This window comes from Protomyctophum parallelum, assembly GCF_964188405.1.
Source record: "Protomyctophum parallelum genome assembly, chromosome: 12".
Classification (NCBI taxonomy): Eukaryota; Metazoa; Chordata; class Actinopteri; order Myctophiformes; family Myctophidae; genus Protomyctophum; species Protomyctophum parallelum.
This window is the reverse complement of record NC_139712.1, coordinates 27,904,077-27,931,415: the sequence shown is the minus strand read 5'-3', so window position 1 is coordinate 27,931,415 and position 27,339 is coordinate 27,904,077. Positions and strand designations below refer to the sequence as shown.

Sequence of the window (27,339 nt, the reverse complement as noted above, 5' to 3'; positions counted from 1 at the left end):
AGAGAGTAAATATGCAAGATAACATTGCTTTACAATCTGCATTGGTGGACAAAGTACACAACCTTATTACCTTATTACTTAAAGTATCAATATTGAACTATGTCCAGCATTGCAGCAAATAACCACATTGAGAGACTTCTATTAACTCTGTCTGGTATAGCCAGCTATCGTGCAAAGCAAACTAATAATAACTGTGCCTATATTTCTCAATTGCAATGAAGTGTGTATAACGCTGATGGTGTTTCATTTTCACCTGTTTGAAAAAGCAATGGGAGCACTTTAGCAACACACCATTAGACTGCAGCATATTGTAACGACTTCTCCTTCAGTACTGATGCACAACACTTTTGTGTGCTCGTGCTCACATGCTGCTGCTGCAAAACATTCTGAAGAAATTAATACCATAAGGAGACTTTTCAATAATATTACTGTGAAAAGAATGGACATGGTGCCACATCATCATTCATACACATTACTGAGAGACTGGTTGTACATTCATATCTCTGCTGTCGGGAACAAACCACCCAACTACAAAATGTTCATTTCCTGAAAAATGCATATTTTTCATTTTCTAAAAAAAATGAAGACATATTTTGAAAACAAACCAAACCAATACATCAAAGTTGGTGTTACTTTATATTGCCAATTACTTGCATGAGAGGGGGAGAGCTGGTGGAGTTTGAGGGTCCAATGGTCATAATTACAGGATTCAAATTAAAAGATAGCAGGTACAAGTTCAAAACAATCTCATCTTACATCTGTGAGACAAACTAAATATTCACAAGAGTAGCAAGAACAAAACGTTTTATTTTTATTCAGTAGTGGAAATGTTCTTCCATATTTGGCCTGTCTGTGATTCTTGCATGGCCCATAGACTTATTATGGCTGCCTTTTCTACCACTTTATTGTTCAGTGCTCTGAGCCTCATTTGCTCCCGTTTCGTCTTCCAGTCCATTAGCCAGAAATGCTCGTGATGAAACAGTCCTAGTCCACCCAGTGTCTCTTTTTTTATTACTATGAATATATTTTCATTCATCGTTACGGAAAATAATATGTGATTATGACAGACAAAGATGAAGATGATGATTTTTTTTAAATATCTTGCTAAGACAACTTCAAGGACATCTCTTCTCTGGGTCTCTGACTAACTTTATAACACAGACTCAGCTGTTCCACAGCCTCTCTGCACCCGTGTTTGCTTGTCTCACCCTTGACACTTGACCCCAACGGCACAAAACAATCAATGTCTGGCACATGAACCGCTCTGCGTCTAGTGTCACACACACACACACACACACACACACACGCACACGCACACGCACGCACACGCGCGCACACGCCACGTTTCCAATGCCTTGTCTACTTTGTTCACTCTCACATGATGGTCTGCTGACTGATAATGTGCAGGCATCGGTGCTTCTCACCCCCTCAACCTTTTACCCCCTATCTGTTTTTGTCCCAAGGGAGAATGGTGCATCTTTCTGGTAGTTTCATTATTCACCTATTCATGGGGGTTGAATAGCATGCAGGTCGACTGGTATAGGCCTCTAGCAACAACAGCACATTGGCCATTGTCTTCTCCCTGTTGACAACTCTCCATAAAGCAATGCTAGTCAGCTTTTTCCCCCCACCCCAGTGCAACAATTGTTTTTCAAATTTTGTCGGTTAGACTATAGCAGACAAACAAACGTGTTCTATACTATAGTATATACTATACTATAGTATAGAGCACGGGCAATCTAATGGCTTTTGCTCTTTGTTGTGCACATGTCACACTGAAATGTGTTGATCCTCAGCTCACAACACCGCAGCATTAAGCAACGTGAGCTTGTAGATCTGTTATTGTGCATGACACCAGCGCACAACTAACAGGCTTAAAAGTCACTGCTTATTTTTGTTTGTTTTATCGCCCTAAACCAATAATTTGGAGACTCAATTGAATTCCAGTCTCTGCTGGTCATCAAATGATTGGCTTAGGAATGCAAAAAAATAAAAAAGCCCCAAGAATTGATTTTTTAGAGGTGAACCAACTACTTTAACGGTATGAAGTCCTGACTTTCTCTCTCTCCAAATAAAGCTCATACTGTATGCAGAATTAACATTAATATTCAGCTGTGTGAGAGGTTCCTGTCAGTGCCCATACCCGAAGGCGGGGTTGGCGAAAGGGCCTTTCTCTGTGGAGTTTGTTCTCCCCGTGTCCCCTAGGGTAGGTACCCTCACAAAAACATGCAGTAATCCTGGTCTCTAAACTGCCTCCCCTTGGCCAGCCGGGACGCCTGATGGAGGGAAAAGGAACTGGTTGGAATAACGTGTTCCTTCCACACGCTACGTCCAACCAGGGAAACTCCCCCCTGTCAGGTGTAAAGGAGCAACTTGGACACTCAAGCATGAAGGAAGCATGAGTTAAGTCCGTTGCTCTCCCTAGGTTGGCGGAGGGTGTGTAGAGCCCAGGATCACATCACAGGATGATTGACACAGGGGTGAAAAATGGGTTACAAAATCGTGGGACAAAAAATATATAAATTATAGAGGTTCCTGGGTGTTAGTCCACCCTGGCCTGTCAACCTGCTGTCACCATTATTATTATTAACATTAATATTCAGCTGTATGAGAGGTTCCTGGGTGTTAGTCCACCCTGGTCTGTCAACCTGCTGTCACCATATTATTATTAACATTAATATTCAGCTGTATGAGAGGTTCCTGGGTGTTAGTCCACCCTGGTCTGTCAACCTGCTTTCACTATATTATTAACATTAATATTCAGCTGTATGAGAGGTTCCTGGGTGTTAGTCCACCCTGGTCTGTCAACCTGCTGTCACCATATTATTCAGGACTATTTCCCTCCTCTGTTTCCGTCGCTGGATGTCAGGGTTCACCAGGGTCAGCCCAAGTCGTGTCCAGGAGAAATCCACTCTTCTCCCCTGGTAATTAGATATTGTACCTTAAAATGATTTCTCTCTCTCTCTCTCTCTCTCTCTCTCTCTCTCTCTCTCTCTGGCTGAGTGCAAGACATGTAATGGTCCGTCTCCGAATTCTGGTCAGCCCAGAGGGGGAAAAGCTTTCAGACAAAAACATGCCATAATGTAGGTGTTGGGTCGGCAGTGGATGGAGTGAGAGCTATGGCTCCAGGCAGGGCTGCTTTTGATTGGTTGCTCTCACATCTTGAGTCGTGGGAGGAACATGAAAGGTTTTTGGGTTCCTTTTATGTGAACTTTAACTGCTTCCTGTGCACGCGGTACAGGGGAGCTTCATTATATCTTGAAAGAATTCTGTGTTGGTTTCTGTGCTGCGCTGCTGCATGCATCTAACCAATTAGCTCGTCCTGAATATTGAACCGTGTCACACGGTTTCCCTCATTTTCTCTTGACGCTTGATTAACATTTTTAAACGCAAGACGGTGTATGTCAGTGTATAATTGAGCACTATATTAAGTTGAAAATATTGTTTAATATTTATTATTTAGTGCTTGCTGTATGAGGCACAGAAATTAGGCCCGACAGAATGATTGAATGGAGGGAAATTATCTTTGCTGGGAAGTTTATATTGCTGTGGATTCTTAGTCTTGTATGATTGAGAAGAGGAAGGTTTTTGTGGTGCTGTAAGAGACGACATGCATGCAGGAGTCACAGAGGAAGACATACAACAGAACCAGATGGAAAATGACGATCTGCTGTGGCAAACTGGTGAGAACTAGCTGATGAGAACTAGCCGAGAGAAGATGAAGAAGAAGCTCTTGTATGATTTATCCATTTTGGGACAATGATTGTGCAATTCAGCCTTTTGGGCTTGGCTGTAGCTGAATGGGTACACCTGGGAATCAGAAGGTTGCTGGATCGACCCTCGACCTGCCAAGTGTAGAATATTCCCTGAGCAACACTTACACCCACCCCAACCCACCCACCACCCACAATGGCTGCACATCTGAGCAGCCATTGGCTGAGTGAGGCTGTAAAAGAAATTTCCCATTTGCCCGGTGACCAGAAAATACAGTCTTTCCAAAATGACATGTTCATTCCAAACCCAGTTTAACGGAAAACAACAACGCATCAAAGGCCTGATAACCTGTGTTTTCTGGCTGTCGTCTCTGCAGCACCACTTCGCTTTTACGCACGGCTTTGTAGAACGGCACAACTTTTCCAAGTTCAGCCTATAAAGTTTCCACTGAAGCAGACAGAACGATACTTTCTTCCTGGCTAATATAATATAATATACCCTGTTGTGAGACGGAAAGGCAGGCAGCCCCATAATGGAAAGAAAGAGACAGAGTCGATCTTGTTCTCCTTTGTGGCTAACCGTTATTAACGTGTATTACTGGAGCTACCGGCGGTGGCTAGCGACTGACTGCCACACGGTCCCTGCGTTCGCCATTTATTAAGTAGCCAAGCATCATAAATGCTGCGGTGAAATGCAATGCCCTGCGCTGCGACTCAACAAGTATAGGAACCTGATTCCAAGACAATAAGCAGACCTCGGAAAATTAACACTTGCCACTATAACCCAAGGGCCTTTTGTTTTGCTGAAAGCCTCCTATTTCATCTTACGGCTACGTTGTAATGTGTTGAAGGTCACCGTCAGGAGGTGGAGTTTTTGTATGGTCTTCCAGTGCTCTTCACTCTCCAGCCAAGCAAAGGTTCATGGAACGTGTGACTGTGCCTACTTTCATTATAGGAAAGAGGCAACCGGGAAGGATTTGAAAATGACTTTTAGGCATTACAGAACAGTACGATTGGTCTGTTCAACTTATTTGAATACATTAATAACAAAAAGGTTTTTTCTCCACCACAGGGAGGGATGTGAGAGACACAGGTTTCAGGAGGGGGTTAAGAGAGTAGAATGCAAAGTTTAGCAGAGATGCATATACAGATTAATGATTCATATTTCATTGTATGTTCATGTTGCTCGCCCAAAACAATTAGCACTGTATGTAACCTCGACTAACACTGGCCGTGGCCCCCAAGCCTATAACCATAAACTGAGGAAACGGAGGCATGCAAGACCCCCCCCCAAAATTGTCAAATTATCCATTTTCAAATATAGCTGTAAGAGCCCACAACATTATGTGACACGATATGCTGTGAGCTTACAGTAGTTTGTCTATTTTTGTTGTTTGTCGTGTGATGAAGTATTACAGGGCTCAAGTGGTGAACTCTTCTTGAAAAGTGATATAAACAACAGAGAAGGGAAGGGGGGTTCTGGATGGATGGTTACTGTATGTGTGTCTGACAGAGGAGGCGGGAGGATTGAGGAGAAGGAATGTTTTTTTGGACACTGGCTCTGGTCTAGGAAGCATCCTGGCTTCAGACTCATTGTTATAGGACTAAATCAAATCATCTAATTTATTTGTATCCAGGCTTCTTGAGTGAATTCGCTACAGCATGTTTGACTCGGGTTCATGTGAGAAGGCAGATGAGCCGTATAGCCTAATTTACAGTATACTTGATCTGCACATGATCTGTCATGTCATGGGACAAAGTACAAATTAGGCTTTGGTCAGCAGTTATTTGTTTGTGTATTGTCAGAACAATGCCTGCCATAGACACATTTTAAAGGGAAGTGAAAGAATACACATCCTCACACTGACATCGTGTGAATTTGTTTCCTGACTAAAGATTTATAGACCAGTGTGTCTCTCAACTCTTGTCTTAACAACATTTATAAGGAACCTACAGTAGCAAGGAAGAGGAAAGCTATTACTAGGGATAGAATGCACCCGTTGTACTGACTGTACAATGACCTTTTACCATCAGGACGAAGATACAGTTGCAAGCTCGGGCTCACAGATCATTTGTCCTTCTGAACAAACAGGCAGGGTCTGAGTTCTGCACATAATGTGTAATTGATTGATTGATTACGGTACGGAGTACAGTCAAACACTTGGTCCAAAAGGATATCACTGAAAAAAGTCCTTGTTGCCATTCAGGTCCTGGGTATTCAATAAAAATAAAATAAAATCATCATGAAACAAACAAAAAGTCATAACTGCCAGGTGCAAAAAGCTCTTGTAGCGCACATTTTTGTTCGTTTCTGACTTTCTTTTGTTGGTTCACTCACTTGTTTTCTTTTGTTATGGCTTTCATGTAGCTCTGGTTAGTTCATAACATTAGCAGCTGTTGCCATTCACTCCGCAATACGGCGTTCAAAGTATAGGTTTTTATGCCATTCAGATTCCCATTGGCTTAGGAGGCAGCCAAGCATGACTAGGTCGCTAATAATAATAATAATAATAATAATAATAAAAATATATAAACAGGTTTGGGGGGGGGGGGGGGGGGGGGGTTAAATGAGGTGTGGGGTAGTCACTTGACTAAGGAAGGAGCTATCATTTACTCTCCCTTTGGCCTGCTGAAAGGTGAATTTTCAGGCCTGTTTTAAAGGATGCCAGTGATTTGGGGGTCAAGGCATTCCACACTTGGGTGGCAGTGCTATAGAAGGAGAATTTACCCATGTTTGTTTTAAAGGTGGGTGGTACCAGATCGTTGTTCTCGCCCCCTCTATTATTGTGGCTGTGGGCGTCGCTCACTTTTTTTGAGGTAGTAGTCAGGGTACTGAGGGCATATAGGGCAAAGTTGCATTCACAAGGACCAGTTAAACTCAGATTATGTTAAACCCAAGGACTTATTCACCTGGAACATACAGTAAAAGGTACTACTACAAACTGGAAATAAGAATCCTATATGGTAGTAGTGGGTCTCCTCTTTAGCAAAGTCAAGGCAGTTTGCTGTCGGACATCACTGGGCCTAGCACAGAGCACCAGCTGCAACCCTCCGTCCTCCAGCAAACAAATCTCTTTAGCACCACCACTAAAGCTTCACTGCCAGCCAACATGGCTTGCCTTTTATGGATCACAGAACATATATTATGGGCTTACAGTATGCATACTTGGTGAAATGAAGAAAGCAATTTACAAACGTGTGGTTAGCCAGAGATTGTCAAATTGCTGTAGATAATATGAATGCAAATTTCACAAAAAAGTGAAAATACTTTTGGTCAGGTGAGGTAACAGTATGGAACATTACTGGCAAAAGACCATGGGACATTGGCTTGTTATAGGGGCCTATCAGTTTTCATGTGCAGAGCTAGACTGGCATCGAACGCACAATCTTGCTTTCTCCCTATTTCTCCAAGAATCTCAGAGACGTAGCCTACATCCAGGACTGTGAATCTCAGAGACGTACGGTAGCCTACATCCAGGACTGTGAATCTCAGAGACGTAGCCTACATCCAGTACTGTGAATGAATCTCAGAGACGTATGGTAGCCTACATCCAGTACTGTGAATGAATCTCAGAGACGTAGCCTACATCCAGTACTGTGAATGAATCTCAGATACGTAGCCTACATCCAGTACTGTGAATGAATCTCAGATACGTAGCCTACATCCAGTACTGTGAATGAATCTCAGATACGTAGCCTACATCCAGTACTGTGAATGAATCTCAGAGACGTAGCCTACATCCAGGACTGTGAATGAATCTCAGAGACGTAGCCTACATCCAGTACTGTGAATGAATCTCAGATACGTAGCCTACATCCAGTACTGTGAATGAATCTCAGAGACGTAGCCTACATCCAGTACTGTGAATGAATCTCAGAGACGTAGCCTACATCCAGTACTGTGAATGAATCTCAAGAGACGTAGCCTACATCCAGTACTGTGAATGAATCTCAGATACGTAGCCTACATCCAGTACTGTGAATCTCAGAGACGTACGGTAGCCTACATCCAGGACTGTGAATGCATGCTTTGGCTTTCAGTTCTTGTGATTCACACAGATCTATGTTTTACAAACCAATATATCCGAGGAAGACCATAACGAAAATAAAAAAGTCTTGTTTAAACATTTGTGATGTAAATTCCTCTTCCCAGTGGAATCGTATGTAAAGGGTCATCGACATCTGAACCACATCCCTGTATTTTCACATAATATGTGGATGTAAACTTTAAAACCGGGCACTTTATGAGTTGATTTCTGATCCATATGAATCCTTTCCATGACTGCGGTGTGGCTGTACAGTGTACAGCTTCTGAATTCCCACTGCCAGTGGCTTAATTGGAACATACATGTGGTCCAAGGCTGTCCTTCCCATGCAACATCAGAGCCAACAATCAGTGATGGAAGAATTACTCACATTTTTTACAAGTCTGTTAGTACAAGTTTGGTATTCAAATTCTTCTTGAGTAAAAGAACAAAAGTATTGGCACCAAAATATACTTAGTATACTGTACCAAAAGTACAAGTACTCATTATACAGAAGGTGCCATTACAGTTGACAAATGTATAAAAATCCTTTGAAAATAGAAGATCTACAAGCCCACAACGCATTGCAAAGCGAGGCGTCGTGAGCTTGTAGATCGGCTTTTTTTAAATTGCCAAAGTCTGAAGTGGTTTTGTAATAATCAAAATCGAGTTTATCTAGACTTTGTAGATTCATTCTAACTAAAGTTAAGCGGAGTAAAAGTAGGCTACAATATTTGCCTTTGAGATGTAGTGGTGGAGTAGAAGTAAACATATAGAAAATTGGAAATACTCCAGTAAAAGAAAAAGTACCTAAAAAAAAGTACATACTTTCCACTACTGCCAATGAGGGAGAAACACATTAATAGTAATTCCTAAGGAACACAAGTGCTGGCTTGGAAGACCCAAAGTTCTTCCTCATAAAATCTGGCAGGCAGGCAAATGGAACTGAGAGCTTTCCAGCCTGGCTGCCAGATATATACAGTTATACTAATGACTGCCTAAGAAAAAGGTAGCGTACAACAACAACTATAATACAACCATCAATAGGAATCAAATCAAGTTTCATTAAACATTCCAAAATGAGACCCTTTGGAGATTATATTCATACATAGTTTTTTTTTCTTCAGCCTAATCATATAATTAAGTTACTCATGCACTTACCTGCCTAATCTGAGCAGATACGTCTCCTGGTGAATCGTTAGCTCTGCTCCATAGCTTTGCTGCTCTTGCTGCCGTTGGACCAGAGCTAGTTAATCGTTAAAGATGGAGTGCCAGGTCTTATTGTTATATAAGGAGGAAGAATCTTTTCAAGTGTACAGTATTTGTTAAAATGTCGTTTTTATGCGTGCACAGCATAGCCATAGACTGTACACCGACCAGTTCATTAAGTAGCCTATGCCTGGTTTGCCTGGTGGGTGGTAATGGGTGGTGATCCACCTGAACTGAAGCCACACCCACAGCTGTTGTTGTATGATAAATGGGGAGGGGTTAGGGGAGGGGCTGATAGTGTGATGTCACTATATTACTGTTTTTTTTATTGGCACGTTTGACTGTCAAGGTTTCAGCCTCCAGGAAGAAACCCTAAAGGGAAGACATCATTGCACATCATAACCACACCAAGGGGTCTAATGTAGTACTGTCACCTCTTAAACATATGAAAAATTGGAAAAAGTACAAAAATCACGGCACTCCATCTTTGAGATTCACCTTATTTTCTTTTTACTACACCACCTCCCATTTAAAAATAATATTTCCATGTTTGGTTTATTCTGTTTGTTTGTTTAGTTTTTGAGTGGTGCAACCACTCCAAGGAACAGCAATGTCCGCGTTCACCTACTGTAGGCCTACCTATGTGTTCGCCTATGTGACTATGAGCACCAGTATGACTATTAGTACCAGTAGGGGAGCTGTTGCCTGTTGTGCCAGAAACAGAGATAGTGCTGCACTGTTGCCTGCTAATGAGAGGGAGAGGAGGAAGGGGGGGGGGGAGAAGCAAGTTGCACCACTCAGTTCACACGAGTGTGATTTTAAAGAAGATTAAGAAGAAAAAAAAATGTTGAAAATATGACAAAACAATATGCCATTATGTGTAAATATCATTTTTTTTCTGAACTGAAGAGGGCGCTCTTACAGTTCAATAAAGCAACCTACCTGGCTGCACAGCACAGCAGGTGTGATGTCACGTGTAGGAGCAAAGTTTACATTAAAATGACATATTTTTCTCAATGTGTATTGCCGTGTATGGAGGGAATTATATGAGACTATATGTAAGAATACGAGAGCACGAACCGTTGTTTGGAGAAGCGAAAATCATTATCCATATTTCATTATTGATTTGAAGGACTTGCATCCCCCTGAGGAGCTCTCTGGCGTCGGTGTCTACTTTTAACACCCCTCTGGATATATCACTGTCTGTTTCCACAAAAGATTGCCATGTTGATATACCAGAATGAAATAATTTCAATTCGTACAAGAGACACGCTTTGTGCACACGTGTGATAGTGATTTTAACAACTATCAGCAAGAAGGGGACGACATCATTGGCTCTGGCGGGTTGGTGTCGGCGAGGAGAGGAGCGCACCGTACGCTCTCCGAGCGCAACACACACACACACACACACACACACACACACACACACACACACACGCACACGCACACGCACACACACATGCAGTTCCTCTCCATGGAGTGAGACCTGTGTGTTCTGCGCTGGATGGATGAATTGATGACCTCAATGTTTTGAACTGTGCTGCTTTTTTTTGGAGGGCAGAGCCTGGCGTGGACATCAGGGACCTGTTTGTTTGGGAGACGGTGTACAACTGTACATGCTGCATGCGCGTATAAGCTCGCAGTTGCACACGCGAATAAACAAGAGCTTTCTTCCACTGACCGCCTGAGCGGACGAGCCGTGCAGAATCACATTGTTTGCTTCACTATTTGCTTCTCAGAGGAGAGGAGAGGGGCTGCTGTGCAGAAGGAACCAGCAGCAGAAGAGTTTTCGGAAGGAAGTCAATGAGAAAGCATTATCTTGGTGGTGGTGTTGTATGAGAAAGCCATCTCGTTGTGCTTCTCTGCGCGGGGATAATATTAATGACGGAACAGCCGCGGAGCTGCTTGGATATGGCGGGCGCAAAGACAGTCCTCATTGTTGGAGTTGTTTTAGTTTTTCTCTGTCTGGGAATTGCGTTTCAAGCCCAAGCCGGCGAGCTCACAACCAACGGTAAGAAGAATGTTTATGTTCTATTAGTTATGTTGGTGTTGCCATTATCGGTCTATAGTTGCTTGCTCACTCATGCAGTGGCGACTGTACCAAGCTGCGTCCAATAACAGTAATAACCTGGTCTGTGCTCAGGTCAGGGAGGGATGATTTACATCAGTTCTGCAAATATTTAGCAGTAATTCAGACAGCCCCGACTGTCAGTCTCGGCAAAACACACGAGTGCAATTTTACTTCTTGTTGTTTAGCTTTTCATGATGATTTTCATATACTGCATGGCTATGATAATGCAATTGTGTTACAAATGTATATTTTTGAATCATATGATTATGATATGATACTGTGGCTGGCTGCTCTGGTCTGGCACAGAGCAAGTGCGCCTTCTCTGTTCAGCTCGTGTCCCTCCCTCACTTTGTGCGCGAGAGACAGGAGCTGTTATTGTTCCCGTACAGTTCTTTATGTGGTGTGTGTGAGTGTGAGTGAGTGAGTGTGTGAGAGAGAGAGAGAGAGACTGTGTGTGCGTGCGTGCTGATGTTGCACATAATGTCATTATCCTTTAATTTAAATCAAGGGCATGTTGTTGTTTACACTAAAACAATTACATGGCTGAGTTGTTCATATTTATTGTCACTTAACTGCCAATTGAAATATTCATGCACATTCCTATTATTCCTGTTTGGGGAATATCAGCTGTTGCACTATACAGTAGTTCAAGTAGCTCCAACACCACAGTACTAGGCTGTACCAATTAACGTGTGGTGCCAGCTTCAAGCTGCTGGTGCAGCTGGCCAAGATGATAAGAGAGGAAAAACAAAACCTAGTCTAGTCTAACCAAGTCTTCCCTGTGTCAACACTGAAACACAGCAGCCTGCAGTGACCTAGAACAACAATGTAAGGCTGCACAATATAGTCTAGAAGAGTGTTCATGACATAGCAGCCACTTGGCACTAACGGAATAATTTCAATCCTTAACCCACGATTTCAGAAATGTTGACTCGTCGTTGACACCGTGGGTTGGGACTGAACTGTGTGTGTAGATATCCTGATTCCTGACTGGTGCACTCAGGATGTCATTCAAGGTCCTAATGATTATTGGGTCTACATCAGGGCTCCATGGGCTGGTTCTGGTCCAGGTGTGTTAGCAGTCCATGTGTCAAAAGTAACCGTACTACTGTTAATCTAGCATACCTGGGCGCTTGGGTGGCTCAGTGCCTGCCTGCCCACTTGCCCAGTGTGCCCACCACCGCAGAGGCTGTAGGTTCGGATCCACCGTGGTGCATTCATCCGGCTTTGTCGATCGTAGAGGAACACACTTTGCCCTTGTCATTCGGCAGTGGGAGTCGGTACAAATGATCACTGCACGTGCTCCTGCGGGCTGGGGAGGCACCTGTCAGCAGAGAGTGTTGGGCTACGTCCTCCCGGTGGGGTCTCCTCACTGGCAGGTGAGTCAGTAGGATGCAACAGCAGTGACAACACACAAACGTGTGGGGAGCAATCAATTGGCATAACGACTAAATTGGGTGGGGAGAAAAACGGGGTAAAAGCAAAACAAACAAAACCCAACCTGTTCTGCAGCTCTTTTTTTTTGTTTGTATATATATATTTTTGCGGCTTACGCCTTTTATTGATTTTTGAAGGGATAGACAGTAGGCTGACAGGAAACGGGAGAGAGATGGGGGGATGACATGCAGTAAAGGCCGTGTCGGGCTCGGCAGTCGAACCCGCGGCACACTGCGACTGGATTACCAGTCAGGTGCCCAGACTGTTACGCCACGGCCTGGGCCGTTCTGCAGCTCTTTAATCTAAGATCTAGTTCGCTCATACTGTCCAAATGACTGGCAGTCATTCGGACAAGTTCATGGTAACGCTGGTTCACAGCCAGGCGCACGTTTGTTTTGCAAGGGAAGGGCACTACATCTTGTGACTCTTGTATGGGATAATGGTTAGAGAAATGTGCTCGCTCGCTGACAGTGACCGTAAATTAAAACCGTGTGTGTGCGTGCGCCTCACAGACCACAGAGTTATTGGAATGTGTGTCTGTTTGAGAGCGATTATACTAGTCTATAGTCATATACGACCATTCACAAGGTTGGCAGCACAGTCTAATGCACACACGCGCACATGCATACACACACACGGTTTCAGTTCCAGGTATTGTTATTCATGAAATTGAATCAATCTCTTCCTCTGCACAGCTCTGGATCGGAACAGTGTTCTGTTTTTCTAGAATAAATAACAGCTGCTGTGCCTAGTGTACACAACCAGAGATTTGTGTCTCTCACGGGGAAGCTGTGTCCATTTTTTCTGTCTGATTGATATATCAGTTTTGGGCCACATGGCCATCATCATTTGCGGTTATGCAGCTCATGTGTCAGAATTTGTATCCGCTTTGTATCCGCTTGAAACCCATTATTCATATTTTGCACATGTCATTACAGGTAAAAATCCCCCAAATCAGGATCGCATCGGACCCCTAAAGCTGGCATCGGTCCGGCTCTAGTCCAATTTAGCCATTTGTGTAAAGTAATTAATTACATGTACTCAAGTATTTTCACTTTCTTCACTAGGCCTATTTACAATGTTCAATATTATACTTCTACTCCACTACATTATATCTCTGAGGAAAATATTGTACAAAACACACTAACCTCCTATATATATTTTTTTTGGCCATTTGAAAATGGGATCTACAAGCTCATTGTGGCTATTTTCATACATTTTGAAAAAAGTCATTCTGCAGTGCACAATGAGTGCTTTTACATTTGGTGTATACTTTAATGCCGATACCTTTTTCCGGACTTGTAACAGAGTAGGCCTATATCTCACATTGCAGTGATTGATACTTTTGCTTTACTTAAGTAAAACATGCGAGTACTTTTCCCACCGCTGCATCTCGAAAGCAACTCCACATCTCCTGACACGAGATTCAGAGACAGTTAACTGAGACCCCCCCCCCCCATCTCCAGTATGTAGGACAGTATTTTTAGAGCGTTGGCTGAGGTGCTTTCCTCGCCACAATGGACCAAACATAACCGTTCGGTGCAGTGAGGAGCAGCCCTGTGCTCCTTTCTGCAGATAGAGGAGTATTAATAGACAGGAGGTGAGTCGTTCTATGCACACTTTAAGTCTACTGGGTGGGGGTGGGGGGGTACCCACTCCTCCAGTAAAGCTCTGAACTGGGCTGGTATGCACTGGAACGGTTCCGCTGGAGCACTGGGCAGGGGGGTGCAGTTGCATAAACGTTCCCGCACATTGCATGCCCGCGTGTGCGACGTGCGTGCAGTGCACACACTTTCCCCTCTCCTCGGTTATCGGGGAGATGAAGCCGAGGAGTACAGTACATCTGGACGGTATTACGGAACATCCTGTGAACTGTGAGTGCTTTTGAAACGTTCCCCCACTAGCTCTCGCCTTGACTCTGTGTGAGTGTCTGCCAGTGATACTGGTGTCACGTTTGCTTCACACACGGCAAACGGAGCAGAAAGAGAAAACTGTGGATGAGTCTGGGGTCACTTTGCTTCAGCACAATATAGTGAAAGGATGAACTATACGGTGTGCATCATGTGTCTGTCAGAGAGAGAGGGAGGGAGAGTGAGTGAAAGAGTGAGAGGACATTTTGCCCCATGTAACGATGCGGTCTGTTTTAAAACCCTGCCGGAAGGGCTGTTAATGTGCTAAGATTGTGGTGTGTGTGTGTGTGTGTGTGTCCGTCCAAATGCATTGGACAGCGGGACGCTGTGGGTTTGTTCTCTGACAGTGGCTGTGTGCTGAATGGGACTGGAGGTACTTCAGTGGTGGGTTAATACACACAGGCAACAGCCGAGCGATAGAGCAGCCTGGAGCTACACACGCACAGACCCTCATCCATCATAGTGCCAGGATCTGCCTCTGCAATCACACACACACACACACACACACACACACACACGCGCACATGCACATGCATCTGTACGTGTGACTTGCATAGCAACAGGCACAGAAATCGTCCGCTCCACTGACAGCCAGGCTGTGTTGTTCTGAGCTCTGACTCTTTTGGAGACCTTCGTGTCTCCAAGTAGTAGTGTGTCCTTCGTGATGAATTGGCTGAGATTTTGTCTTCGTCATTTGCGGTCGCAGCGAAGAAGACAGGGCTTACTTACTTTGCAGGAACGGCCTATGCGAAGGATTTAGCCGGTCCCAAAACGGGAGGTCCAGCTTACTGTGTGTGTGTGTGTGTGTGTGTGTGTGTGTGTGTGTGTGTGTGTGTTTGTGCGCGGTTTATAAGCCTTCTTGGAATTTCACCCCTCCACCCCCCCACCCCTTTTCTCCTCCTTGTGACATTGCACATTCTAGAATGGACAGAATGAGCTAGCCTCTTTATTGGCCTCCTGAATGACCCGCTGAAAGGATCTGCCATGAATGGATGACGGGGGGCTGGGGTGGTATTAGCTACGGGAAGGGGAAAGGAGGGATGAGGGAGAGAAGAGGGGAGGGAGAGGTGATGGCTAGTGGTGGTCCCGGGGTTTGGTTATTGTCCTGCCCCGGTATGTGGTGACAGCGGGTTACTGAGACCTGGTCGTCCCCACTGACATCCTCCTCGACTCCCACCCCTTTGCTCTGAGAATGAACCACGTCTGTGTAGAGATGGGCAATATAATCAATATGGCAAGACTGTATATCATAATATATATAGTATATATATCCTGACACTTTGCTTCTCTAGATGTTGTATACTTTAGTTCGCTGTCCAGTGATTAATCTAAAAATATATTGCAATATATCAAAATATGTATCGCATCGCAATATATCGTGATACAATCGCCTGTCACCAGCTTTGACCATATCAGAGATATTCAATTATAAAATATATACCATGCCAATTGGAGCCACTAGAGGTAAAATGGTACACAAATCTACAGTATGGTGACGGCAGATCTCGCGAATGTCCGATGTTTATTGGTGCCAGATCCTGCGAGTGTGTTTTGCTGGGACAGAGATGGGTCAATAATGATGCAGATTTTCTCCTGATTTGTCTCTCTGAAAAAAGCTATTTTAGTATGGCAATCTTGGGAAGAATGTGTGGATTGGGTCCAATATTTTGTTCAGTGACCACAGAGCTAAAGAATGGTTCTTGGAAATAATTGACTATGACCTGCTTTCGGTCTCGTAAAAAGGCGGTCACCTACTTCCGGGAAATGAACCAGAGATGGCATATCTTTCTTTTTTTTGTCTTTGGTGATATACGGTCAATGGAGGACACTAGTGGGTTGGACTGCTGCAATGAGTTAAGTGTAGTTAAGCTGCTCTTTTGTATTTTGTAGTATAGAATTTCTTGTGGCTCTAAAAGCTTCTTTTCTTTTCAGTCTTTGTATTGGGCCTGGCAGAGCTATCATGCTTTTTGCCTATTTCTTTTTACCTCTCTTAGGGACTGCAGTAATCACTCCCTGGGGTGTGTGTTTTGTGTTATTGTGTGTAGGTATTTTCTTTTATAAATAGAGCTACTTAAGGTTTTATCCTTTCTAGTAAAAAGGCTAATAAGTCATATATTTACAAAAAAAAACTAAGCTTGAGATCTTATTTCCATTGTGTGAGTGTTGTAAATGTCAGTGTTTTGGGGAGGAGCTCGCCCCTCGCTAATTGGAAAAAAATGTCTTTCTAGCCTAGACAGCCCATACATCCAAACAATGCCATATATTATTTGCATTAAACTATGTTAAACAAGTCTAAACAATGCTAAACTCACTTTGCCACTCGATTTGTCACTCACTTTATTCACGCGCATACCCTGTAGTCTATGGGGGTGCCAGTGAAAGTGGTACTTTCTAACTCCTAACTTCTGGTGCACGCTAATAATCTGCCAGCGTGCAGCCCTAGCATAGGATATGCTGGATGGGTGTGCTAAAGAGAGATAAACAAAATAAACAAGATAAATGTTTTTCTATTTGGGTCGGAGAGGAGGCAGGAGGGGATTGTCAGTTCTCCTTGCCTGCGGGAGGAAAGTGTGAGCTGATAACGACAAGGGGAGGGTAGGGAAATGGCACTTCCTCTCCCTGGTGACCACTCTCATCTCAGTGCCATGAATGCTCTCTCTCATCGCAGACGTTGGACTCTGTGTAAGGTTGGGAATTGTGTTTGAAATGGTTAAGGTCGGGTGCAGTGCTGGACAGCACTGTGTGTGGCCTTATAGTACAGTGGTTCTCAAATCTTTTCATGTCAAGGACCCCCAAATGTACACTTATCCATCTGTACACTCTCTGAGTTACAGACCCATAAGGGTCCATTTGGTTCCTAACTATCTGTCATTTAGCTAGGGATCCCCTGGAACCTCTGACCTAGTATACCAGGGGTCTTTAACATTTTTCAAGCCACGTACCACTACCTACTACCTCCTAGTTGACAGATAGATGAAGCCAGGACTACACATTGAAGAATATTGTGTTGCAGATTAAACCTTTTCATAGATTTCAGAGATAAAATCCCTGTTATTTTATTTTGCAGACAGTTAACCACTAAAACCCTCAATATGTAGAAAACTTGATCCACAAGCTCCCGTTGCCTTGCATGATCTTGTGGATCTGCTATTTTTGGCTAATATTCCCCTCAGAATTGGGATGCTAGGGTTCATGTAAAAAAAAGAAAGGAAAGATTCCATCACAAAGATTTTGCGGCCACCCAGTAGTAACTCTGAGGGCCCCCCTAGTGGTCCCGAACCCCCTGTTGAAGACCCCTGGTATACCGTATATGTTCATGGTAGTAGTCTGCAAACATACTATCACAGCCACAATAGGATAGGAAAGCACATTGTTGCAGAGAAATGAGATACAGTGCATGTTCTCGTTTATTATGACACAAGACCGATATTATATTCTGCAGATTGACTGAAGATTGATATATTCATCTCCCACATACGTAGTACTGAGAAAGGGGAAACGTGTACAAAGTTGCAATATATAGTGCGTAGTACTGTTGTTTTGCTGTGTGGTGTTTGTTTGCACAGACAGACTGAGACTGATGACTGGGCGCTCTAAGCTGGATGTTTAGAGTGAGTCACCCGACCCCTCACAAGGCCTTTGTGGGATTAAACCAGATACACTCCAGCAAGTGTCTGGTATTTCACAGCATTAACCTAAAGTTCACACGGCTGAAGTTTATAGGCTAGTCTAGCATAACAGGTGAGAGGGGGAGTGGGTATAGTGGGTACTGTGGAGATGTGGTTCTCAAAGTGGGTGTCCATGGGTGCCACAGAATACTTTTTGATAATATACTTTGATAATATTTGGAATTCATCAATATCACTTCAGTATAACAACTTAGATCGTACTCTAGATGTACTAAAACAGACCTGAATTGCACTGCACTTGATGAGTTATCTTTCCATCTACACCACATTTCTTGACCAAAAATAGCAGATCTACAAGCTCGCAACGCGTCACGTGGGGAACGTTCACCAAAAATAGCAGATCTACATGCTCACAACATTGTGACTCGTTGTGATCTTCTAGATCGGATATTTTTGGTGAATGTTCCCCCCAGAGTGAATAGGGATGCTGGGGTTGTATGTGGTTAACGTCATCAAGTATTAAGTATTAAGACATAATATGACATAAGATTCTAATTATTAACACTATAATTCAGGTGTGCCATAGTGCCATAGATAACAAAGTTATTTACAGGGGTGCCCTGAGTCCAAATAGTTTGAGAACCACTTCTGTAGAGTGTGACATACAGACTCTGGCATACAGTCTGTGCATCTGGAGTCCCCGGTGGCTAGAAGTATGTTGGCACGTTTCACAGAGGTAATGATGTGGAACCCAGATGGGATGATTTGTTTGTCTGGCATGGACAATGGTGAGGAAGGAGGACTTTTAATTCCTTTATTTGTGTCTGAAGGATAAGGAAGAGGGAACAGGGAGGGAGGGAGAGAGAAATTTCCAATTTGACCTGGGAGGTAAACCACGCAGCAGCCGCGAGTGATTAGTCTCTCCAGCCTAGTTAGGGTAATTGGGAGGGAGGACAACTGTGGTCTCTCCACCAGGAGGATCGTTCCTTTTTCTTTCAGAATCCTGCAGGTACACACACAACAACTCTGTGCCGAACGCCAGCTGTCGAGAGAGTGCGCTCCTGAACGCTAATTAATAGTGAACGTTTACATGTTTTTCATCTCGGCGTTACTCAGCCAAGATTAAAATAAAAATAAAATCCTGATCAAAGTTTCTCATATAGTCAAATTTGATTACGGACAAACTTTGGAGATCGAGCACAGACTTCGCCGACAACAATCATGGCTTCACGTGCCTGTCTGTGGAGGAGGGGAGAGGATCGAGTGGCTTGTGTCCACAGGCATGCCCACACGGGAGATAAAGGGCCAGCAGTAGAGTTGGCTCTCACCCCTCCACCCCGCCCAGGCCGCACCAGGCTCCATCCATCCCCAGAACCTCACAGCGTGGTAGTAGCTATATGTCGCATAGCAGCCTGCGTCAGTCACTAGGGGCTCACAGCATGCTGCCACAAGCCTCGGCCCATATGTAGATAGAACTCACTCTCGCTCTCGGCCTCTTTGTTATTCTCTGTTCTTCTTGCTCCCCCCCCCATCTCTCCCTTTTCCCTTCACTCTCGCTTTCTTTTCACCCCCCCCCCCCCCCCCACCCGGTCCCAGGCTTACTTATGTGCCCCCCCACCCAATGGCATTCTGTCTGCTTGTCTTCTCTCTGTGTCTGTGTTGAAGATGGTGGTTAACTGCTAACCTTCTGGACAGTCACACAAAGCACAGCTGGTATAGATTGACTGTCAGTTGGCATGTTGCTACACCAGTGGGTCTGATTTACATTGATTTCATGTGCGTGCATGTGCGAGTGTGACTTATGCTGAGTTACTAGTGAAATGGATTTAACAAGTTTGACTTACAGTATTTCACTCCGTGTGCAGTCAAATACGACGGCCATCAACTGAAGTTTTAATAACTCATACATCCTTGTTTCCTTATCGTGTCTAATATTATTGAATAGGATTGAATAGTATTGAATGCCAGGCAAGTCAAAACATACCTTGAGGTTTACATTGACCTATGCTTGGTGACATACTTGAGTATTTTAAAATGATATTTCTAAACTGTGCCAAGCAAACCCTGGCAGACTCACATATGTTTCCTTGCTCTAGGTCCAACAACACCGCCTTTGTTGTTTCGCCCAGAAAATGTCTCAACATCTTCTCTGTCCTAAAGTCACCGGTTTTCAAACCAAACCCGTTGTGACAGCGTACAAGGATGCCCCACAGCAGTGGCTGTCTTGCAGTGCTGCACGCCCTCACATTACTTTGACTGGTCCGAAACTCCGAATGAGTTTTTTGGGTGAAAATGAAAGAATCTCCACACAACCGCGAGTGAATTCCCCTGTGAGGAGGAGGAGGAGAGAGAATAAATGGTGACTGACTCGAGAGTTAAGATCAAAGTTCTCCATCTTCGATCCGTTAGCCGTAAACCGATCATTCGGACGGACAGTTATTTCCTTTCCGAGCTAGATCGGTAGATCTTTGTGTGAGAATAATTACCGGGGTTTATGGGTCGGTGTTTGATGTTGTTGTTGTGCGTTCAAGGGCACATGTCAGCAGTATCTGCACACTGTGTTGGAGACGTGGCCGGGTGCCTTTGATGTGAATTGTGTTCCACTGATTCAATTATGACACTCTTAAGTGCTGCAGAAATTGAAATGAACACAGATTTATGGGCTATAGACAGTTACACAGCACAACACACATAGTAACAGAAGTATGTGCGGTAAGTGAGAGAGAGGATGGCAAAATGTTCTCTTACTTGTTTATTCTGAAATTCTTATTAACCATATATTCACCCTAGCATGGTGAATTGAGGACCACAATGGAAACAAGCCCTCATGGCTTTTTGTGTTCTAGCAGCATTGTATAATCGTTTGCAAGCAAGTAATCAATCAATCCCTATCCTGGCGTGAACATTCACCAAAAACAGGCTGTTTTCTGCAGAGCAATTTTGTGTAGACGGAAAAAGGCATACTGTAGTATAGATCCGTGGACTCTTACAGGGTTTAAGTGGTTAAATGACTAACGAGTATCAGGCTTTCAGCAATTACATTTTTGATTTGTTTTGGCATACATCTGTAATGCTTGCTTACAAGTGTAGCGGGGTCTACCGCTGCTGTGCTGCGTGGCTCTCAGTCGGTTGATGTGACATGTCGGGATCAGGAGGCCCTGCCTGGAATGGGGCGACCGGCCCTGACTGAGGCTGAGGGACTCTTTTTTTTTTCCCCCATGCAGCAGAGCCGACGAGGCTTCTGAAGGACACACACTCCTTTCTTGTTTAGAGCACATGGTCTCGGTGGAGCCGCGGCTGATGCCTCCCAGCTGTCAGTGTCCACCCTCTCTGTCTCCGCTGAGCTCATGGCCATGCTAGCGTGCAGGATTGTAGATGTGTGCTCCTTTTGGCAGCTCCGCTCCTAACTAGGAGTTTCATCAACGCCTAAATGCCAAAAACAGACACACAGGTTGTTTTCATTATCCAATTTATCTGCGGTCTGTTTACCCGCGCATGCTTTTTCATCTAACCTGATGAGACAAGCCTGCCGATGACACAGCGTGTTGATTCAGCATAATGGGCGAGGGCCGCGTCAACAGGTGTTTCTGGTGAAAATGACACCCAGGTGGTGCCAAGAGTGTTTAACAGGTTTTGCCAGTGGAGCCAAAACAGGGGTGAACGTTTGCAGAGACGTCCCAAAGAAAAGAGGTCCCCTGTGCTTGCCTGAGGGCCCTCAAACATGGCATGCTTTATTATACAGTTGATCGTTTAATCAATATTGGGGGACCAGCCTGATGTGCGATCATGGGGCGCCTGAGTTCAAGTGGCTCCCCTGGGTTTGTGTGTGTCTCTCTCATGCCTGTTAGCGGAGAGGCCTGTACTGCTGGAGCTCAGCCACAGACACAGACCTGCTTTGAGTCCTCGTGATGATGAATTGCAAGGTGTAACCACGACCTACGCGCGTGTGTGTGTGTGTGTGTGTGTGTGTGTGTGTGTGTGTGTGTATTGAATGAGTGAGAGACAGACGGAGAGTGGGGGAGTGGGGGAGGCTGGCAGTGCTTATAGCTGTGTTGAGCTGTACACCTTAAATGTTAATTTGAGTCCAAGAGTTAAATTTACATTTGGAATAACTGGAAACCAAGAAGGGTTTGACAGTCCACTGGCATACCCAGCCGAGAGAGTGGGATTAAATGTTTTTTCTTTCTCCTTGTAGCATTTTTAGTACAACAAACAACATCCACCTTGATGTGAGGGGTGGAAGCTCTAGATTGGTAGTGTTTACTCATCCACAGACACCCACAGCACTTCAAACCACTAAACCAAAGTCATTAACAGCCACTTTGTTTTGAAGTTCCTTATTGTACCTGAGGCAGCGAGTATAAAATAACAGGCCAATGCCAATGTGAAAAGGGTGTGATATATTCCTCAGTCTTGTAGGAAAAGCTTTCACGTAAATTGCATGCTGCGTTCTAGCTCTGGTCCATAGCTCTAATGCCATTGCATTTAGAGCTATGTTACGATGACTTATGACTATGTAAATGCAGACCAGCCTCGTCTTTAGCGTAAATAAAAATAAAGTTTTTGCTACTCACCTCCAATACAAATGCAGGTTGTGTCATTAGAAAGCCTACTTTCCTTAGTGGAAGCACTCTGAGCCCCCCACCACACGTATAAAAGGTACTTTTTGGACAAAAAGGGATTTCTTTTCCACCGGAAAATAAATACTTGTAGTTACTCCACTGCACCCTCTACTGATATTGCCAAGAGAAAACCCTTGGCCTTTCTGGCCAAAAAGTACCTTTTTATACGTGTGGTGGGAGGCTCAGAGTGCTTCCACTAAGGAAAGTAGGCTTTCTAATGACACAACCCTGAGAGGCTGGTCTGCATTTATGCGAGCCCCGGAAGTCATCGGTAACATAGCTCTAAATGCAACGGCATTAGAACTGCATTAGAGCTATGGACCAGACCTAGCTGCGTTCATGATTTGAGGCTGTGTGTTCAAAACGTGCCAATGCTGCAAACTTTGAAAGCCAATGTTGGCCAATTAGGATGGAATAATATGAAATATCGGACAGATCCGTCTTGAGCACATGATTGGTGGGATTTTTGGACAGAATCTGGAGGAGTAATATAAAAAAATGTGTTTTATAAAAGTGGGCCTCCTCGCTACAGTATAAAAGGCAGATGTAAAAAATGCAGGTCAAAGGGTTGTCCTTGGCCTCTAGGGAGTGTGTATGCAACGATCCATGCAGATCGGTGCAGTTCTAGGTAAAAATGTGAAAAGCTGCCTCATGGTGGTGCTACAACAGGCCGAAAATTGGGGCAGAGGTTCATGTTGGCATCATAGACTGTAAAAAATATGGACAAAGCGTTCCCCGGGTCTAACATGAACGTAAAATGAAGCCTGAAATTCCTTGCACTCTAATGCACTGTAAGTCGCCATCTTTCTTGATCCGTTCTGGCCCAGCTGGCCCATTGGCTGGCCCAGACAACGAGGCGGGACTTCCCCCCTTCTTCTCCGTTGGTTTTTATTTTGGGTGGGTGGGGACTCCCGATCATAGACTGTAACGGTAGCCACGCCCCTCAGAACATACGCGACTTTATGGTCATTTCTTTTATAAATGGGACCATAATTTTCCAAAAAGAATATTATGACATTAGAAATGAGACTTTAAACTAGTGACTGGAAGCAGAAAGTATTCATGACCATGTTTATTAAGGTAATAAGGTAATAAGGTGAAGTTGGGCCCAAATACATGGGCCTCTATGGAGCTATGGGGCTTTTTGGGTCCAGTCCAGCGCCACAACAGGCCATTATATGAACTTTCAGGAAGTCCCGATTTCAAAAGTGGCTTCACAAAATATCTGGCTGACTGCCCCCCTGGTTGGCATCCAGGGAGTGTGTGTGCAACGTTTGGCATCGACCGACTTAACGGTGACGGAGAGTGCAAAACATACTCTCCCCAGGCCTTCGGCTGGTGGAGACAATACACCTACTTCTATACCCAACAGTATTTTCTCAGAAGGAATAGTATAACGTTTAGAGAACACTGTCGTGCAGTCGTGCATCATGGTTCAGTCGGAAGAGTTCATCAAGATTCACAGGCATTCATAGGAATGTCCATGTCCTATTATACCGTTCATAGTTAACATACTGTAAATCCTTCCTTTATGATTGTCCCAAGGGAGAGGCCATGAGGATTAGCTGTTCATGAGAGTCCGACACAAGTGGACCCTAACCTCGCCACAGAGTTAATTGACTTCCTTTAATTGTCTTTTTGGACATCTACACTACGAGGCACTATAATTGGATACCACGAATTATGGAATTAATTAATTATGAATCCTCTATTCATACAGTTAGCCCAATTGACTTTTAATTGACTATAAAATATCTCTTAAAACCAGGGGGGCAGTCAGCCAGATATTTCGTGAAGCCTCATTTGAAATCGGTAGTTCATATAATGGCCTGTTGTGGCGCTGGACTGGACCTAAAAAGCCCCATAGCTCCATAGAGGCCCATGTATTTTGGCCCAACTTCACCTAGACTGTATTACCTTAATAAACATGGTCATGAATACTTTCTGCTTCCAGTCACTAGTTTAAAGTCTCATTTCTAATGTCATAATATTCTTTTTGGAAAATGATGGTCCCATTTATAAAATAAATGACCATAAAGTCGCGTATGTTCGAGGGGCGTGGCTACCGTTACAGTCTATGATCGGGAGTCCCCACCCACTCGAGTCAAAATAAAAACCAACGGAGAAGAAGGGGGGAAGTCCCGCCTCGTTGTCTGGGCCAGCCAATGGCCAGCTGGGCCAAAACGGATCTTGAAAGATGGCGACTTACAGTGCATTAGAATGCAAGGGATTTCAGGCTTCATTTTACGTTCATGTTAGACCCGGGGAACGCTTTGTCCATATTTTTTACAGTCTATGCTTAAAACGGAGGTTGTGACAGAGGTGTGAATGTCAATTGCATTAACAGCACCTTGTGTTGCCATGTCCGCTAATAGAGGGTATGCGCATGCATAAAGTGAATGGCAGATCGAGTGGCAAATTGAGTGGCAAAATGAGTGACAGAGTGAGTCTAATGTTGATTAAAGTAATTTAATGCAATCAAATATGACTTTTCTGTTTGGATGTAGTGTCAAGGCCAGAAAGTAGTTTTCTGCCACTCAGTAGGCATTTCCACGTAACTTCCTGGTATGATGATGTCACGTGCATGCCCTCTATTATGGGCTTGATTTTCTGTAAAGTTGCTTATAAATATTGGTGGTTGCGGTTTTTTTGGGCTTGGGTCGATCAGACCTTCGTCAGACATGACACACTTTTGCAATGGATTCAGAAAAATCCCTAGTTTGACCTGTCACATGCTACTTGGTTAAAGCAGAATAGCCTATCTGTTTTTAATGTTTGCCTGCATAGCAGCTATCACAAAGTTTCCCCAAGAGAGTTGGGTTGGAACTAAATTGAGAGGTGAGTAGACACCTTTTATTAACACGAGGAAAGCTAATTTGGTAAGCATTTATTTTGCAGATTTATCACAAATTTGGCTAACACCCCCTAACTTTGACAGCACCATGTCTCTATTCTCGGCTGGTTGTACAATTTGCCCTCAAAATGTCTGTTTCTCTGTTTACTGTTATTGTCCGACATACAGACTCCACTTTTATCATTGTAGGCCCAAAGGCTGATGTGCATCCAGGGTAGAGTTCCAGGATATTGATGAAATGTCTTTCCTGCTCCCCGTTCTATTCACGCCTGGGCGTATCGCGTATACGTGTGAAATGGCAGAGGTGCCAATGCAATGTAGACGGTGGTAAACCATCCTGGTGGCATGAAATCACATCATCATGTGTCTTCTGCAGACCGGTCCGGCCCCAAACGCTGTGAGAAGGGGGGGGGGGTCCTGCAACTTCACTCCATAGGAAGACTGTCTCACGAGGGGTGCTTCCCTTTCCTTATGAATGGGGACATCGCGTCTGTCCATCCTATTGGGGATGGTAGGTCTGTGGTAATGCATTCACAAAAATATTGAATAACATAGTTGTCGTTACGGATTGGAAAGTTATAGAGGGTATGCGCATGCTTAAAGTGAATGGCACATCGAGTGGCAAATCGAGTGGCAAGGCAACATGCAAAGTGAGTTTAAAGGCGCAGTGAAACGGAAATGGTGAACAACATGAAAACACCGCAAACACCACATGAAACACCGGTCTGAAGTTTCTGAACCAATCAGAGCGTCGCATCCCTTCAGGCGATGGGACGGTAGCTAGGGACGGTAGCTATGCTAAGCGCAACAGCGTGGTGTTGTTTGTTTATAAATCATAATGGTCGGCCAGCACAACCAGTTTACTGTTATGTGGCTTATTTCTACCCTATAATGTTTTCAGATACATATTCTAGCGTGATGATTAAGTTGAAACCGAGTAATACACTGTCTGGATGTTATCTGGAATGGAAATAAAAACGGAGTATTATGTAATCAATAGCAGCTGTGATGGATGGATGCGCAAATATGGGAAATTAAACGGGTGAGCTTCATTGTTATTGGCTTTTATCGATGTGTATCTCTACACGTCATCACGCAGCACGTTTTCGTTTTAATAAATAAATAATGCAATCGTTTTTTTGGACCTTTGATATAAAAACATACAGAAATGAGAATTTTCACATTATTTTGGCATCCATTGTTAGGTATGCCCATATAATGACCACGGATATGGTCTAAAAGTGTGAAAACGTCTTTTTCATTTCACTGCACCTTTAACATTTTTTAACGTTGTTTAATGCAATCAGATAGGACTTTTCAGTTTGGATGCATGGGTTGTCAAGGCCAGAAAGTAGTTTTTTTGCCAGTCAGTAGGCATTCCTGCATAACTTCCGGGTTTGATGATGATGTCACACGCATACCCTCTATTCAGGGAGTGTCTTCCTCCTTGACCTACTGGCAGTGTGCACAAAAGGTTTGGCACTGATTGGTCCAGCGGTTTGACCACACACACACACACACACACACACACACACAAACACACACACACACACACACACACACACACACACACACACACACACACACACACACACACACACACACACACACACACACACACACACACACACACACACACACACACAATAATGGGAAACAGGTGCTAGAAGAATACACAAAACGACTTGTGTAACACCACTTTTGCTGCCCAATATTTACGGGTTGCAAATGTTTGTGTTCTTCAAACACTTCAAACACTGAGCTTTGATATCTCAGGGATTTTTCTGCCATTACAAAAATGGAAAGGAAATTCTCAAGACAATGTCGTCTGAAAGGATCTGAAGGAAGTGTTTACAGTCCTACGTCTAA

The 27,339-nt window shown here is 44.0% G+C and overlaps 1 protein-coding gene across 1 annotated transcript in view; it reads left to right on the top strand.

The window, feature by feature from the left end:
- The first annotated feature begins 10,410 nt into the window (after positions 1 to 10,410).
- The window catches only part of plxdc2b (plexin domain containing 2b), a 135,089-nt gene continuing 118,160 nt past the window's right edge, over positions 10,411 to 27,339 (top strand). The window contains exon 1 of the mRNA XM_083778590.1: positions 10,411 to 10,958. Coding sequence (XP_083634716.1) covers positions 10,829 to 10,958 — 130 coding nt within the window. The 5' untranslated portion in view covers positions 10,411 to 10,828. The remainder of the gene's footprint in view (positions 10,959 to 27,339) is intronic.